The 13731-nt window shown below is 34.4% G+C and overlaps 1 protein-coding gene across 4 annotated transcripts in view; it reads left to right on the forward strand.

Annotated features, from left to right (window-relative positions):
* SI (sucrase-isomaltase) overlaps window positions 1–13731 on the forward strand; it is a 102105-nt gene that overhangs the window by 61052 nt on the left and 27322 nt on the right. For all 4 annotated transcript variants that reach the window (XM_081790112.1, XM_060639130.3, XM_081790114.1 and 1 more), the window contains 4 exons: window positions 1149–1277; window positions 2012–2122; window positions 4043–4105; window positions 8814–8930. In XM_081790112.1, coding sequence (XP_081646238.1) covers window positions 1149–1277; window positions 2012–2122; window positions 4043–4105; window positions 8814–8930 — 420 coding nt within the window. The remainder of the gene's footprint in view (window positions 1–1148; window positions 1278–2011; window positions 2123–4042; window positions 4106–8813; window positions 8931–13731) is intronic.

Consider the following 13731-nt stretch of genomic DNA (forward strand, 5'->3'; position numbering starts at 1 on the left):
AAATTACAGAGAAGAAAGTGGAGATAAAACTGAGTGATTTTTGCCCTGCAATAGGTGATAGTTGTAATGTTGGAACTTAGAATTTGAACACTTGCAAAATATCCTCTTCCCTCAATATTCAGGAAACTAAATATTACTGAGTATCTAGAAATAATAGTCCCTGTGATTTTATTTTTTAGCAAGATTAAGGAATCCTAGGGGGTCCTTCTGGGAGCACTTCAACAGTGACATCTAGAATACTTGGTATATAAGAACTTAATCTAAGAAAAATGAAAAAAGTCTCATTATAAGACATTATGCAGTACAATCAAGTATATGGCTTCTGAATACATTATTATGAGGAAATTTAATGTATAGGTAGATGATATAAAAATATGCACATGGAAATTTTTTTATAAAAAGGGAGCTTTTCCATTATTTTGTGTACTATATCAGCCATACTTTTTATAACACCTAGAAGAAGAAATTGAATTAATGACTAGTAACAGAAAATAATTGACAAATTTGTTATTTTAGGTCTAAAGTGAAGATATCACAATAGAATCCAAGCATTTATTAGTTTAAACATGTTTGTACATATGTATTTGCAAGCAGTGTTTTGTTTATTTATGCTTGGGCTATAATTCTAAAAATGATTTTGATAGGTAATAAAAGAATCCTATAATTCACGGATTTAATAAATAATTATTTCTTCTCCTTTGGCAATATTAAAATTATTTGAAATTATCCCCTATTTGCTTTATGCTTCCAGAAAGAGAACAATGCTTTTTTCTGTATATAATGCACAAAATTCCAAATTGCCACTTAACATAATTTCATAGCCTCATAAATCTTTTACTCTTGTGTCTATTTTCTTTGAAAATTACATAACTAAGGATATGGACCTGAAAGACTCTTTAGAAATCAAAGTTGTTAAATGAATTGTTAACAAAACAGAACGTTTATATGAACTTATTCATGGAATATTTTGCACCTTTAATACAGTAGTTTTATTTGTTGAACATTGTGTTACTTGATTAATTCTCTTTAGTATTACATGAAAAGGCATTTAAACTTTCATATTGGTATTAGTTTTATAACTATGATAGAAAGTGATGCATTGATTCCTGTGATTCTTACTTCACTACCACTATCTTCATATGTTTTAGGATGTTCAATACACAGACATTGATTACATGGAAAGACAACTAGACTTTACAATTGATGAAAACTTCCATGATCTTCCTGAGTTTGTTGACAAAATAAGACAGGAGGGAATGAGATACATTATTATCCTGGTTAGTTTATATTTTATATTTTATCTGGGTCTTATTATCTTGATATTATTAAGATTTTTCTTCTAGAATGATGTTGTGGGGGGTGTTTCAAAATAGAAAGACAATTACTTTAAACTCTACTCCCACATCTAATATTTTCTTCCTTTAACACTTTTATTTACATGGGCTGCTACCAGGCTATCTTCACATTTTGGTATATCCTTAGAGATCTAAGACTGAATCTGGAAGTCAAAGGCAAGCTGTCTTCTAATAATCATTGAAGCTACAAACTGGCCTCAATTTATAGAAGCTATCACAAAGTTATGATGGATTTTCTATTTCTATACAATTCTAAAATCATTCTCTGGGATTGCTTCTTATGCTTGTCATGTTTAAAAATTTGGCTTCAAGTTAGTGATTCAGTGGGGAGAATATTTTATCAATATCTTACAGGAAGCAAGCTAGGCAGCCAGTAAACCCACTGGGAGGAATAAAAACAAAACAAAAAATGCTAGTAATATTTCTTGAAATCATAGCCAATACATTTTCAAAAGTCCTTAAAGTTTCCTTCTAAGGAATTTAGAGGACAGTCTAGCTGGAACACTGCAGTTTATACTGTCAGTCTGTTTGTCAGTCTATGTGAGAGCACAGTAAATGATAACGTAATCATGGAAAATTATGTCTCATAACAGTGACCCAAGTGGCTGTACTTATATTCCAGAGTTACCTGGTTTTGTATTTCATTTTAATATTAGGATCCAGCCATCTCGGGAAATGAAACAAAGCCTTACCCTGCATTTGACAGAGGACAGGAGAAAGATGTTTTTGTCAAATGGCCTAACACCAATGATATTTGTTGGGCAAAGGTATGGAATTGATATCTTGAAATAAAATAAGTATAAAACTGTTATTTCATTGAAAATTTCTATTGAGTAGAAAAAAACTGTTAAAGACTTATTCAGAAGGAGAGATATATAATACAGAAATGTAATGATTTAGTAGCTAATAATTAAAGTAATATGTACTCTAAGTTTGACCCAAATTATTAGAAACAGAGAGAATTTATATTGCTCATATATCTAAATACTATTTGTTTCCTCTTTATATTGTCTTTTATTGCATTTCTTAGAATGTCTTGTGTTTTATTATAAAATTATTAAGAAGCTGGTTGTTCATTATTCTATACTGCAAGTCATTTAAATGTTTGTACTTCTTTCATTAATAAAAGAGGCAATGTTTTTAAAAGCTATACTTATATTCCTGACTTGACTAAGGAATATAATTTACTGTATTTCACTTAAGCAATAATATTCAGACCTGGGTATATTAATATATTATAGAAAAATCCTGATTTGACTTATATATAAAAGAGTAAACAAAAATCCATTCATCATAACTAAAATGAAAAAGAAAAATACAAACAAAATTCCATAATATGGGACATAATGAAATGCAGTATGGAATTCTTTTCTCTCTTGGACCAAAAATATCACATTAGTGAAAGAAGTGCTGAAATTCCAACATGGCCTGTAGATTTCTAGGTTTTGATAATTGTACAGAGGTTATAAATATGTTAACATTTGGAGAAACAAAGTAAGGATATAGAAAAACTCTAGGTATAACTTTTGCAGCTTTTCTGTAAGTCTGAAAATATTTCAAAATAATGAGATAAAATAGAAAAATCCTATGATAAACTTAATGAGAAGTCATAACATTTTAAGAAACATACGAGTATAGCAGATTAGCCATAGAAAAGGGTTTTTTCCTTCCTACCTTCTTCTCAGTTTATATGTCTATACATTTTCTCAGATTCCTATCTTCTGTTCCATTCCTTAAAAGAACTACTCACTATCAGTAACTAATCCCTTGTAGGTAATTAGTCCTTGGGGATTATCTATATTTTTTTTAAATGAAACTTTCTGAAAGAGAAAGAGAGCTTTCAGCATGATTAAATTTGGACTCTGTTTTGTGTGTTTGTGGTTGAGGTAGAGGAAGACATTGGTAGATGGTGAAGCAGGGATGGGGGTAAGGGCTTGGAAGGGGAGAGAGAGACGAGGATATAGTACTAACTGTGAAAACTAAGAAGATACTTGCCTCAACATGGCATTATCCATTAGTTCTTCAATTCCTTTTAAATAAAAATATATTTATATGTAACAGTGGAATAATTGTAGAAACAGTTTTAATATACATTAAATAATTTAGTATGTGCCTTTATATTATTTCTTGACTAGAACCTTTGGTTATATGCATTGTTTTTATTTAAAAAAATGTTTAATGTTTATTTTTGAGAGAGAGTGAGGGAGACAGAGTGTGAGGGGGGAGGGGCAAAGAGTGAGGGGGAGACACAGAATCCGAAGCAGGCTCCAGGCTCTGAGCTGTCAGCACAGATTCTGACGTGGGATTCAAACCCATGAACTGTGAGATCCTGACCTGAGCCAAAGTCGGATGCTTAACCTGCTGAGCCACCCAGGTGTCCCCCTTTTTTAAATGTTTTTTTTTTTGATGTTTCATATGCATTGTTTTTAAAACCACTACCTTTTACAAAGGTTGGTATTCTTTTTCCTATTTGCCATATTAAAGAGGAAATTAATATAGCAGTTAGGAATAGTTTGCAAATGATACATCTCCAAAACATAAACTGAAAAAACAATTAAAGGAATTACTGAATTGGGGAACTTGAGTATACAATATGCCTCCAGAATTCTATTATAATTTATTTACAGCATGGTCATACCATACTGAATTTATTTTGAACTATTTTCCCATTTCTTCCTTCTCTGTAGGTTTGGCCAGATTTGCCCAATGTAACAATAGACGAAAATCTAACTGAAGATGAAGCTGTTAATGTAAGTTTTACAATGGTTGAGTACATAAGTAAAAGCACTTGGATTTAATGATCAATTTGACCAATAATTCAATTTGAGTATTTTCTTTAAAAAAGAAGATTGATTGTTTTTAAATTCTCTATACAAGACCATATTTAAATCATATGGTAGTTCTATTTTTAATTTTTTGAGGAATCTCCATACTGTATTCCCTAGTGCCTGTACCACTTTGCATTCCTACCAATAGTGCACAAGGATTCCAGTTTCTCCATATCCTTTCCCAAACTTGTTGTCTTTGTTTTTTGAATAATAGCCATCCTAACAGGTGTGAGGTGATATCTCATTATAGCTTTTACATTTCCTTGAGGATAAGTGAATTTGAGCATCTTTCCATCTACATGTTGGCCATTTGCATGTGTTCTTTAGAGGATTGTGTTTTCAAGCCTTTGCCCATTTTTTAAGAAGTTGCTTGGGTTACTTTTTTTTCTTTTCCTTTTTCTTTTCTTTTTTTTTTTCCTATTGAGTCATAGGATTTCTTATATACTTTGGAGATTCACACTTTATCTGATATATAGCATTTAAATATTTTCTCTCATTCTGAACGTTGCCTTTTCACTTTGTTTCTCCTTTGCTGTGCAAAAACTTTTTTGTTTGATGTATTCATGTGTTTACTTTTGCTTTTGTTGCCTGTATTTTTGACATCATATCCATAATATCTTTGCTATGGCCAATGTCATGAAACTTTTTCCCTTTGTTTTCTGCTAGAAGTTTCTTAGTTTCATGTGTTACATTTAAGTCTTTACTCCATTTTGTGCTGATTTTATAAGATAAGGGTCCAATTTCATTCTTTTGCGTATGTGTATATCCAGTTTTCCCAGCACCATTTGTTGAAGAGACTGTCCTTTCTTCACACTTTTGGCATTCTTGTCAGTGATCAGTTTATTATATATGTATGGATTGATTTCTATACTCTATTCTGTGCCATTAGCCCATGTGTCTATTGTGCTGGTATCATTCTATTTTAATTACTGTGGGTTTGGAGTATATTTTGAAATCAGGAAATGTGATGCCTCCAGTTTTGTTCTACTTTATCAAGATTATTTTGGCTATTCAGGGTATTTGTATTTCCAAATGAATTGTAGAATTTTTTTTTCTATTTCTATGGAAGATGTCATTGATATTTTGATATAGATTGCATTGAATCTATAGATTGCTTTGGGTAGTACAGACATTTTCACAATATTAATTCTTCCAATCCATGAACATGGGATTTATTTCTGTTTGTTTGTGTCTTCTTCAATATCTTTCACCAATGTGTTGTAGTTTTCAATTCACAAGTGTTCCACCTCCTTAGTTAATTTTATTCCTAAGTATTTTATTAGTTTTATTGTTGTTGTAAATTGGATTATTTTCCCAATTATCTTTTCTGATAGTTCATTGTTAGTGTATACAATGCAACTGATTTTTCCATGTTGATTTTACATCTGGCAACTTTATTTGTTTATTAGTTCTAACTGTGTGCGTGTGTGTATGTGTGTGTGTGCGCACACCTGTGTGAAAAACTCAGGTCTTTTTGAATGAGCATGATATTAGCTGGGTATGTTTAATATGTGATCTTTATTATGTTGAGATATTTTATTCTATTCTTAGTTTTTTTAGAGTTTTTATCATGAAAGGGTGTTGAATTTTGCCAACTTTTTCTGCATTGTTTGTTCATGTGATTTTTTTACCCTCTTTGTGTTAATGTGGTATACCACATTAATTGATTTTCATGTATTGAACTATCCTTACATAACTGGGATAAATTCCACTTTTTCAGGGTGTATCACTTTTTAAAATATACTGCTGCATATAGTTCTCTAGTATTTTATTAAGGATGTTTGCATCTGTATTCATGAGGGGTATTATTGTGTAGTTTTTCTTTTTATTGTGGCATATTTGACTTTTTTATGAGGCTATGTGGACCTTTTAAAATGAATTTGGAAGTATTCTCTCCACTTCAGTTTTTTGGGGATAAATTTGGAAGGATTGGCATTAATTCTTCCTTAAATGTTTGGTCCACTTCTCTAGTGTAGTCATTTGGTCCTGTACTCCTTTTTTTAGGAGGTTTTTTTTACTACTGATTCAATCTCCTTATAGGTAATTGGTCTTTTCAGATTTCTGTTTCATCATGATTCAGTTTTACTAGGTTGTAGGATTCTAGGAATTTATCCAATTTTTTCTATGTTATCCTGTTTGTTGCTGTGTTTCTATAGTATCAGTTATAATGTTTATCTTCCATATCTGATTTTACTTATTTGACTTTTCTCTCTTTTTTTTCTTAGTCTAGGTAACAGTTTGTCAATTTTGTATGTGCTGCCTACAAGAAACGTAGTTTAGATTTAAGGACACACATAGGCTGAAAGTGAAGGGATATGAAAAAAGATACTCTATATAAATGGCAACCAAAAGAGAGCAAGGGTGGCTATACTTATATCAGAAAAAAATAGACTTTAAGTCAAAAACTGTCACGGGATACCAAAAAGACAGTATTAGTTATAACAGGTTCAATTCATCAAGAAGATAGACAATTATAAATATATATGCACCCAACATCAGAGCAGATGACTATGTAAACCAACATTGACAGAACTGAAGGAAAAGTACACAGTAATACAATAATAGTAGGAGACTTTAATACTTCTCCTTCAATAATGGATAGAACAAGCAGACAGAAAATCAACAAAGAAACAGTGAGCTTAAACAACGCTATATATAGACCATATGGACTTAACAGACACTTATGGAACCTTCTACCCAACTGTAGCAGAACATTCTATCCAGTAGCACATAGAATGTTGGCCAGGATATATCCCATGTTAAATTGCAAAACAAATCTTAACAAATTTAAAACTGTTGAAATCATAACAAGTTTGATTTTTGGCCACAGTGAAATGAAACTAAAATCAATATCAAAAGGAAAATTAGAAAATTCACAAATGTGTGCAAATTGAACAACACACTTCTGAATAATGAGTGGGTCAAAGAAGAAGTCAAAAGAGAAATTAGAAAATATTTTGAGACAAACAAAAATGAATATCCAACACACTAAAACTTATGGGATGCAGCAAAAATAGTACTAAGAGAGATGTTTATAATGATAAACACCAACATTATAAAAGAAGGATATCAAATAAATAACCTAACTTTATACCTCCAGGAACTATGAAGAGAACAAATTAAGCCTAAAACTAGCAGAAGAAAAGAAATAATAAAAAATTAGAGCAGAAATAAATGAAATAAACCATATCAAGGCAACAGGAAAAAATCAGTGACACTAAGAGCAGTCAATATTTTAGGTAGGCTAAATTATAATCATTAAGTCATACAAGTTCATGTGTGAAAAATTAGAGGAGGATTCTTACTTTAAAACTTACCAGATTATTTCTAGAGTTGAGCCAAAGAATTACTAAACAATATTCTTGAGGAAAAAAATCAGAGTCTCAATTGCAGGTATTACCTTGGGTAATATTAGCAACAGTGGATAGGAAGGCATGGCTTCTATATATAGATTTAGGGGGTGGGAATCCCTTCAATTTACAATGGTTTATGTATAATCACTGGCATAATCTAACACAAAAAGTACAGAGAATCTTGGATCACATATAACCGATGAAATTTCTGGATGTAATTAATTATTTGCATTAAAAGAATGAAAGCAGCCACCTAAAAGAATAAAGCAAACAGAAAAATGAATAAATTGCAGAAAGAGCAAAATAGATCTTAAACAAAACATGACATTAATTTCTTACTTATTTTTCATTATACTCTAGGGACCTAACATAAAAAATATTTGTTGACTATAAACCTACTGAGCCTTCTTTCCTTATGAGTAAAAGTAATTATTGATCATAATGATATAATGAATTTCCCTTCAGTCCTAAAAGTATCTATGATATATATGTGTGTTTTATAAATCCCTATATTCCCTACCCTTTGCATTTTCTCTATGCACAGTGCCATCCCATGCCCTATGCATAGAGAAGACTATCCTGGCAGTTACTACATACTATTAAAGTGTGGCAGGAAAGCATGCAGGTGATGCCGTTTTTCAGGCAATTGGTTTACTTGCAGAAGGTCAGTCCTCAGCTAGCACAGACTTTGACCTTGGAATTTATATGGGTAGGCTGACAAGTAGGGAATGTTCTTGGTAGGGAAAGGAGTAAATCACCTCTTTTCTGGTTAGGTGGGAACGATTAGATGTGAGAGAGAAAGACAAACAGTTGGGGTAGTGAAGCTATATATTACTGGTCCTAGAAGGACAGAAATCTGGGTAAACAAAATTTTATCAGATAAACGGGCTAAACAAAAGCCTTTTTCTTACCTATCATGCTCCAAAAAAGTAAATATGCAGTATAGGGCTCTAAGGACACAAAGGAAAAAAAAATTTCCTAAAACTGTAAGAAGCACTGAAAATATATTTCTATGTTGTGAACTTTTTTTTTGACAGTTCATAAGGACCCCAGTGCTATTCCCTTCTCACTCCATGTATCTCTCTCTCTCACTTTTACTCTTTGTTGTTGGGGTGGTAGAGGGAAATAATATATGTTAATGTAATTAAAGTTAGGATCAGGTTGCCTTCATTATCATTTGTGCACAACTTGTGAATCGGACAGATAAATGTTGGACTTAGACACTCATGGTCTCTCTTTTGACTTCCTACATATAGGCCTGAATTTTGTTTTTACAGGTTTCCAGAGCTCATGTAGCTTTTCCAGATTTTTTCAGGAATTCCACAGCAGAGTGGTGGGCAAAGGAAATTATAGATTTCTACAATAACCAGATGAAGTTTGATGGCTTGTGGATTGTAAGTAAACTTTGAGCAATTTATATTTTAAGCTGTTATTGTTTTAATTTATTGTGTAGTGATTCAACAAAATTATTACTCAATTCTAATAACATCAGCAAAGCATTTTTTTATAAAAATCAGTCCATTCAGCCTGGGTGACTCAGTTCGTTAAGTGTCTGACTCTTGATTTTGACTCAAGGCATTATCTCACAGTTTGTGAATTCGAGCCCTGGGCCATGCTCTGTGCTGACAGCATGGAGTCTTCTTGGGATTCTCTCTTCCCTTCTGTCTCTGCCTTTCCTCTATGCTCTCTGTCTCTCCCTCTGTCTCTTTCTCTCTCCCTCCCTCTCTCTCAAAAATAAATAAACAAATAAACATTAAAAAAATAAAACTTTGGGCACCTGGGTGGCTCTGTTTAGTTAAATGTCTGACTCTTGGTTTCAGTTCAGGTCACGATCTTAGTTTGTGAGTTCAAGCCCCACATCAGGCTCCATGCTAATTGCATGGAGCCTCCTTGGGATTCTCTCTCTCCTTCTCTGCCCATCCATTGCTCGTGTTCTCTCTCTCTCTCTCTCTCTCTCTCTCTCTCTCTCTCTCTTTTTCAAGTAAAAAAATTAGCCCACTCATTTTTCCATAGAAAAGAAAATCCTTTCCATATGTAAAGGACAGTTAAAATACAGTGTTAACAGTTTACTTTATGTATATAGATGCTATTTCCTGAACATTTTTACTTACACCAATGAATCAAATAAACTCTTTCTAACTATTCACAAATGTTTATAAACATTTATTTTATTTTTATTCAGTGTAGTAATAAATCTCACACAACTGTCCGTCTTTGGTACAAAAAATCATAATCTCTTACAAATTTAGCAAAAATTATCTTTCAAACAATCTGCTAATTTTAGGTGTAAATTTAAAATGTTGAGGGGCGCCTGGGTGGCTCAGTCGGTTAAGCGTCCAGCTTCGGCTCAGGTCATGATCTCACAGTCTGTGAGTTTGAGCCCCGCGTCGGGCTCTGTGCTGACAGCGCAGAGCCTGGAGCCTGCTTCAGATTCTGTGTCTCCCTCTCTCTCTTCCCCTCCCCTGCTCATGCTCTGCCTCTCTCTGTCTCAAAAATAAATAAAAAAACATTAAAAAAAATTAAAAAAAAAATAAAATGTTGATAGTAAGAGAGGAGGGAGGTAAGATGGAGTGGTAGGAGGATCCTAGACTTGCCTCATACCTTGAACACAGCTAGATAAATATCAAACCATTCTGAATACCCAAGAAATCAATCTGAGGACTGACAGAGCAAACTGCACGAGTGGAGGTAGAGAAGCGGCCACATTATGGAAAGTAAGAGTTGCAAAGTCGTGGTTAGGGAGAGAAATGGATTATAGGTGTGGTGGAGAGGAGAGATTCCTGGTCATGGAGAAAGGCAAGAGAGAGAGGAGTGCACAGGGAATTGCACCAGGAAAACACTTCCCCTAAACCATTGACTAGAAAATGAGAGGGGCTAATTTTTATGAGTTTTTGCAACCATTGGGGCTCAACGATTGGAACTCTTGAGGTCCATGGCGTGGCTGGGATAGACCCCTGAGGGCCTTGCCCTACTCCTGGAGAGATGGCCGGTAGATAAGATGGTGTGATCTGAGAATTGCCTAAAATGCACTGGGAAAGACTGTTCCCTTTTTTATGAAGCACATTTGAGAAAGATGGCATTACTTATCTGGGAATAAAAGAACTGGTGGGCACTGTTTCTTTCTCCCACTCCTTAACATAGATTCAGACACCTTCTGAGGGCAACTGACCTGGATGCTAGCCGTTTAGTATGCTTTGTTCTAAATCCCATGATCCTACACTCTGGTGTGACTGCCCTTCTGGGTCAAACCTGCATTAACCCCAGCATGGCGAGACCCTCCCCCTGAAGACCAGAACAGGTCCACACCACACCAGATCCCTAAAGTTTTAAAACTCAGCTGGTGTGGCTGGAATAGAGCCCCAAATGCACTACACTTCTCCAGGCAGGCAATCAACCAGACACAGACAGTGTGAAAAGAGCAACTGAAATATTCCTGGAATGCATGAGGGGAAATTATTTGCCCTTTTGAGAGGGCTTCCCTGACAGCAGCAAGCATGAACTCCCCTCTTCAAGGACAAAGTAGCTGGTGGCACCATTTCTCTACCTTTCCCCTCAAAATGAATTAACTTCAATATGCAGCACAGTGCCAACAGTGGCAAGCTATACCCCTTACACCAAATTCCACCCCCTCTACACTCTAATGGTACTGCTTTCCTAGGGCAAGTGCACCTAAGAACCAGTGCTTCAGGGCCCTCCTCAAGAAGACCAACACAAACCCCCACACGTATCATGTATCCTAGCCACTGAGTTCTGCAAATCTTCAGTTCTAGTGGAAATAGCATAAGGTTTCTTCTAACAAGCATATCAGAGCACAGCTAATTAAAACTCACCGTACTCTGGGCAAGGTCCAAACACTCCCCACTGCAGGCAAGAACTCTGCAGAGGGTTGACCTGAGGGATAGAGCAGCCATAACACAGCAGCAGAGGGCTACCAGAACACACTGGAGACACTTCAGGAAGTTCCAGGACCTGGACATTGTATAATCTCTTCTTCATAAAGCCATTACTCTCAGGAGCAAGAAATATAACAGGCTGTCCTACAAAGAAGAGAACAGAGATTTATGCAAAACGCCAAGGTGAAGGATCCATCCCAAAAGAAAGAACAAGAAAAAGACACAGCCAGGGATCTAAGCAAAACAGATATAAGTAATATGCCTGATCCAGAATTTGAAGCAACAATCATAAGTTGGGCTTGAGCATAGAAGACATCAGGGGTGCCCTCCCACAGAAATAACAGAGTTTAACATTAATCAGGCTGACATGAATAATACAATAAACAAGATTCAAAACCAACTGCATATAAAGGCTAAAAGGAAGAAACAGAGGAATGAATAAGTGATATAGATGATAGAATTATAGGAAAATAATGAAGCTGAACAAAAGAGGAAAAGAAAAATCTTGGATCATAAAAGTAAACTTAGGGAACTCAGTGACTCCATTAATCACATACCCTATAATAAATTTGTATTACAGGAATCTCAGAAGAAGGAGAGAGAGAAAAGGGGCACATTTATTTGAGACAGTATAGCTGATCTGGGGAAGGAAAAAGACTTATAAATTGAGGAGGCACAGAGAATTCCCATCAAAATCAACAAAAGCTGGCCAACTTCAGACACAATGTATTTAAATTTACAAAATATAGAGATAAGAAAAAAAAATACTAAAAGCAGCAAGACAAAAGAAGTCCCTAACTTAAAGGGAAGACAAATAAAGTTAGCAGATATCTCCACAGAAAATAGGCAGGTCAGAAGAGATTGGCATGATATATTTACTATACATAATGAAAAAAAATATGCAACCAAGAATATTCTATCCAGCAAGGCTATCATACAGAATAGAAGGAAAGAGAGAGTTTCCCAGGGAAAAACAAAAACTAAAGGAGTTGGTGACCACTAAACAAGCCCTTAAAGAAATATTAAAGGATACTGAATGGGAAAGAAAGACCAAAAGCACAAAGACTAAAGAGGAACAGAGAAATCTCCAGAAACAACAACTTTACAGGTAATGCAATGGCACTAAATTCATGTCTATCAATAATCACTCTGAATATAAATGGACTAACTACTCCAATGAAAAGACATAGGGTATCAGAATGGATACAAAACCAAGACCCATCTATATTGCTGCCTTCAAGAGGTTAATTTTAGACCTAAAAACACCTGAAGATTGAAAGCGAAGGGATGGAGAACCATCTAACATACTAATGGATGTCAAAAGAAAGCCAGAGTAACCATACTTACATTAGACAAACTAGATTTTAAAACAAAGACTGTAACAAGAGATGAAGAAGGGCACCATATCATAATAAAGTGGTCTATCCATCAAGAAAATCTAACAATTTTAAATATTTATGCCCCCATCTTGAAGTATCCTAATATATAAATCAATTAATAACAAACATGAGGAAACTCATTAATAACAATACAGTAATAGTAGGGGACTTTAATACCCCACTAACAACAATGGGAACAATGGCTTTTAATGACACACTGGACCAGATGAACTTAACAGATACATTCAGAACTTTTCATCCTAAATCAGCAAAATACACATTCTTTTTGAGTATCCATGGAACATTCTCCAGAATAGATCACATAGTAGGTTACAAATCAGGCCTCAACGAGTACAAAATGATCGAGATTGTACCATGCATAATTTTAGACCACAACGCTAAGAAATCTGAAGTTAACCACAAGAAAAAATTTGGAAAGACCACAAGTACATGGAGGGTAAAGACCATCCAACTAAATAACGAATGGGTTAACCAGGAAGTTAAATAAGAAATTTTTAAAAAACATGGAAACAAATGAAAATGAAAACATGACAGTCCAAAACCTTTGGGGTGCAGCAAAAATGGTCATAAGAAGGAAGAATATAGCAATAAATGCCTACCTCAAGAAGCAAGAAAAATCATAAAAATGGCCTAACCTTACACCTAAAGGAACTAGAAAAAGAAGAACAAATGAAGCCTAAGGCCAGCAGAAGAAAAATAATAAAGACTAGAGCAGAAATAATATGCAAAACACCTCTATCACTGTACATAAAACTCCATCTAATTGAACATAGTGGGGAAAAGAGAGAGAAGAAAACAATGAAACATACTCTTCACTATGAGAACAAATGGAGAGTTGTTGAAGAGGAGTTTGGCTAGGGGATAGGTGATAGGTGATGGGTTATAGGAAGGGCACTGTTTGT

This window comes from Panthera onca, chromosome C2 (assembly GCF_046562875.1).
Source record: "Panthera onca isolate mPanOnc1 chromosome C2, mPanOnc1 haplotype 2, whole genome shotgun sequence".
Lineage (NCBI taxonomy): Eukaryota > Metazoa > Chordata > Mammalia > Carnivora > Felidae > Panthera > Panthera onca.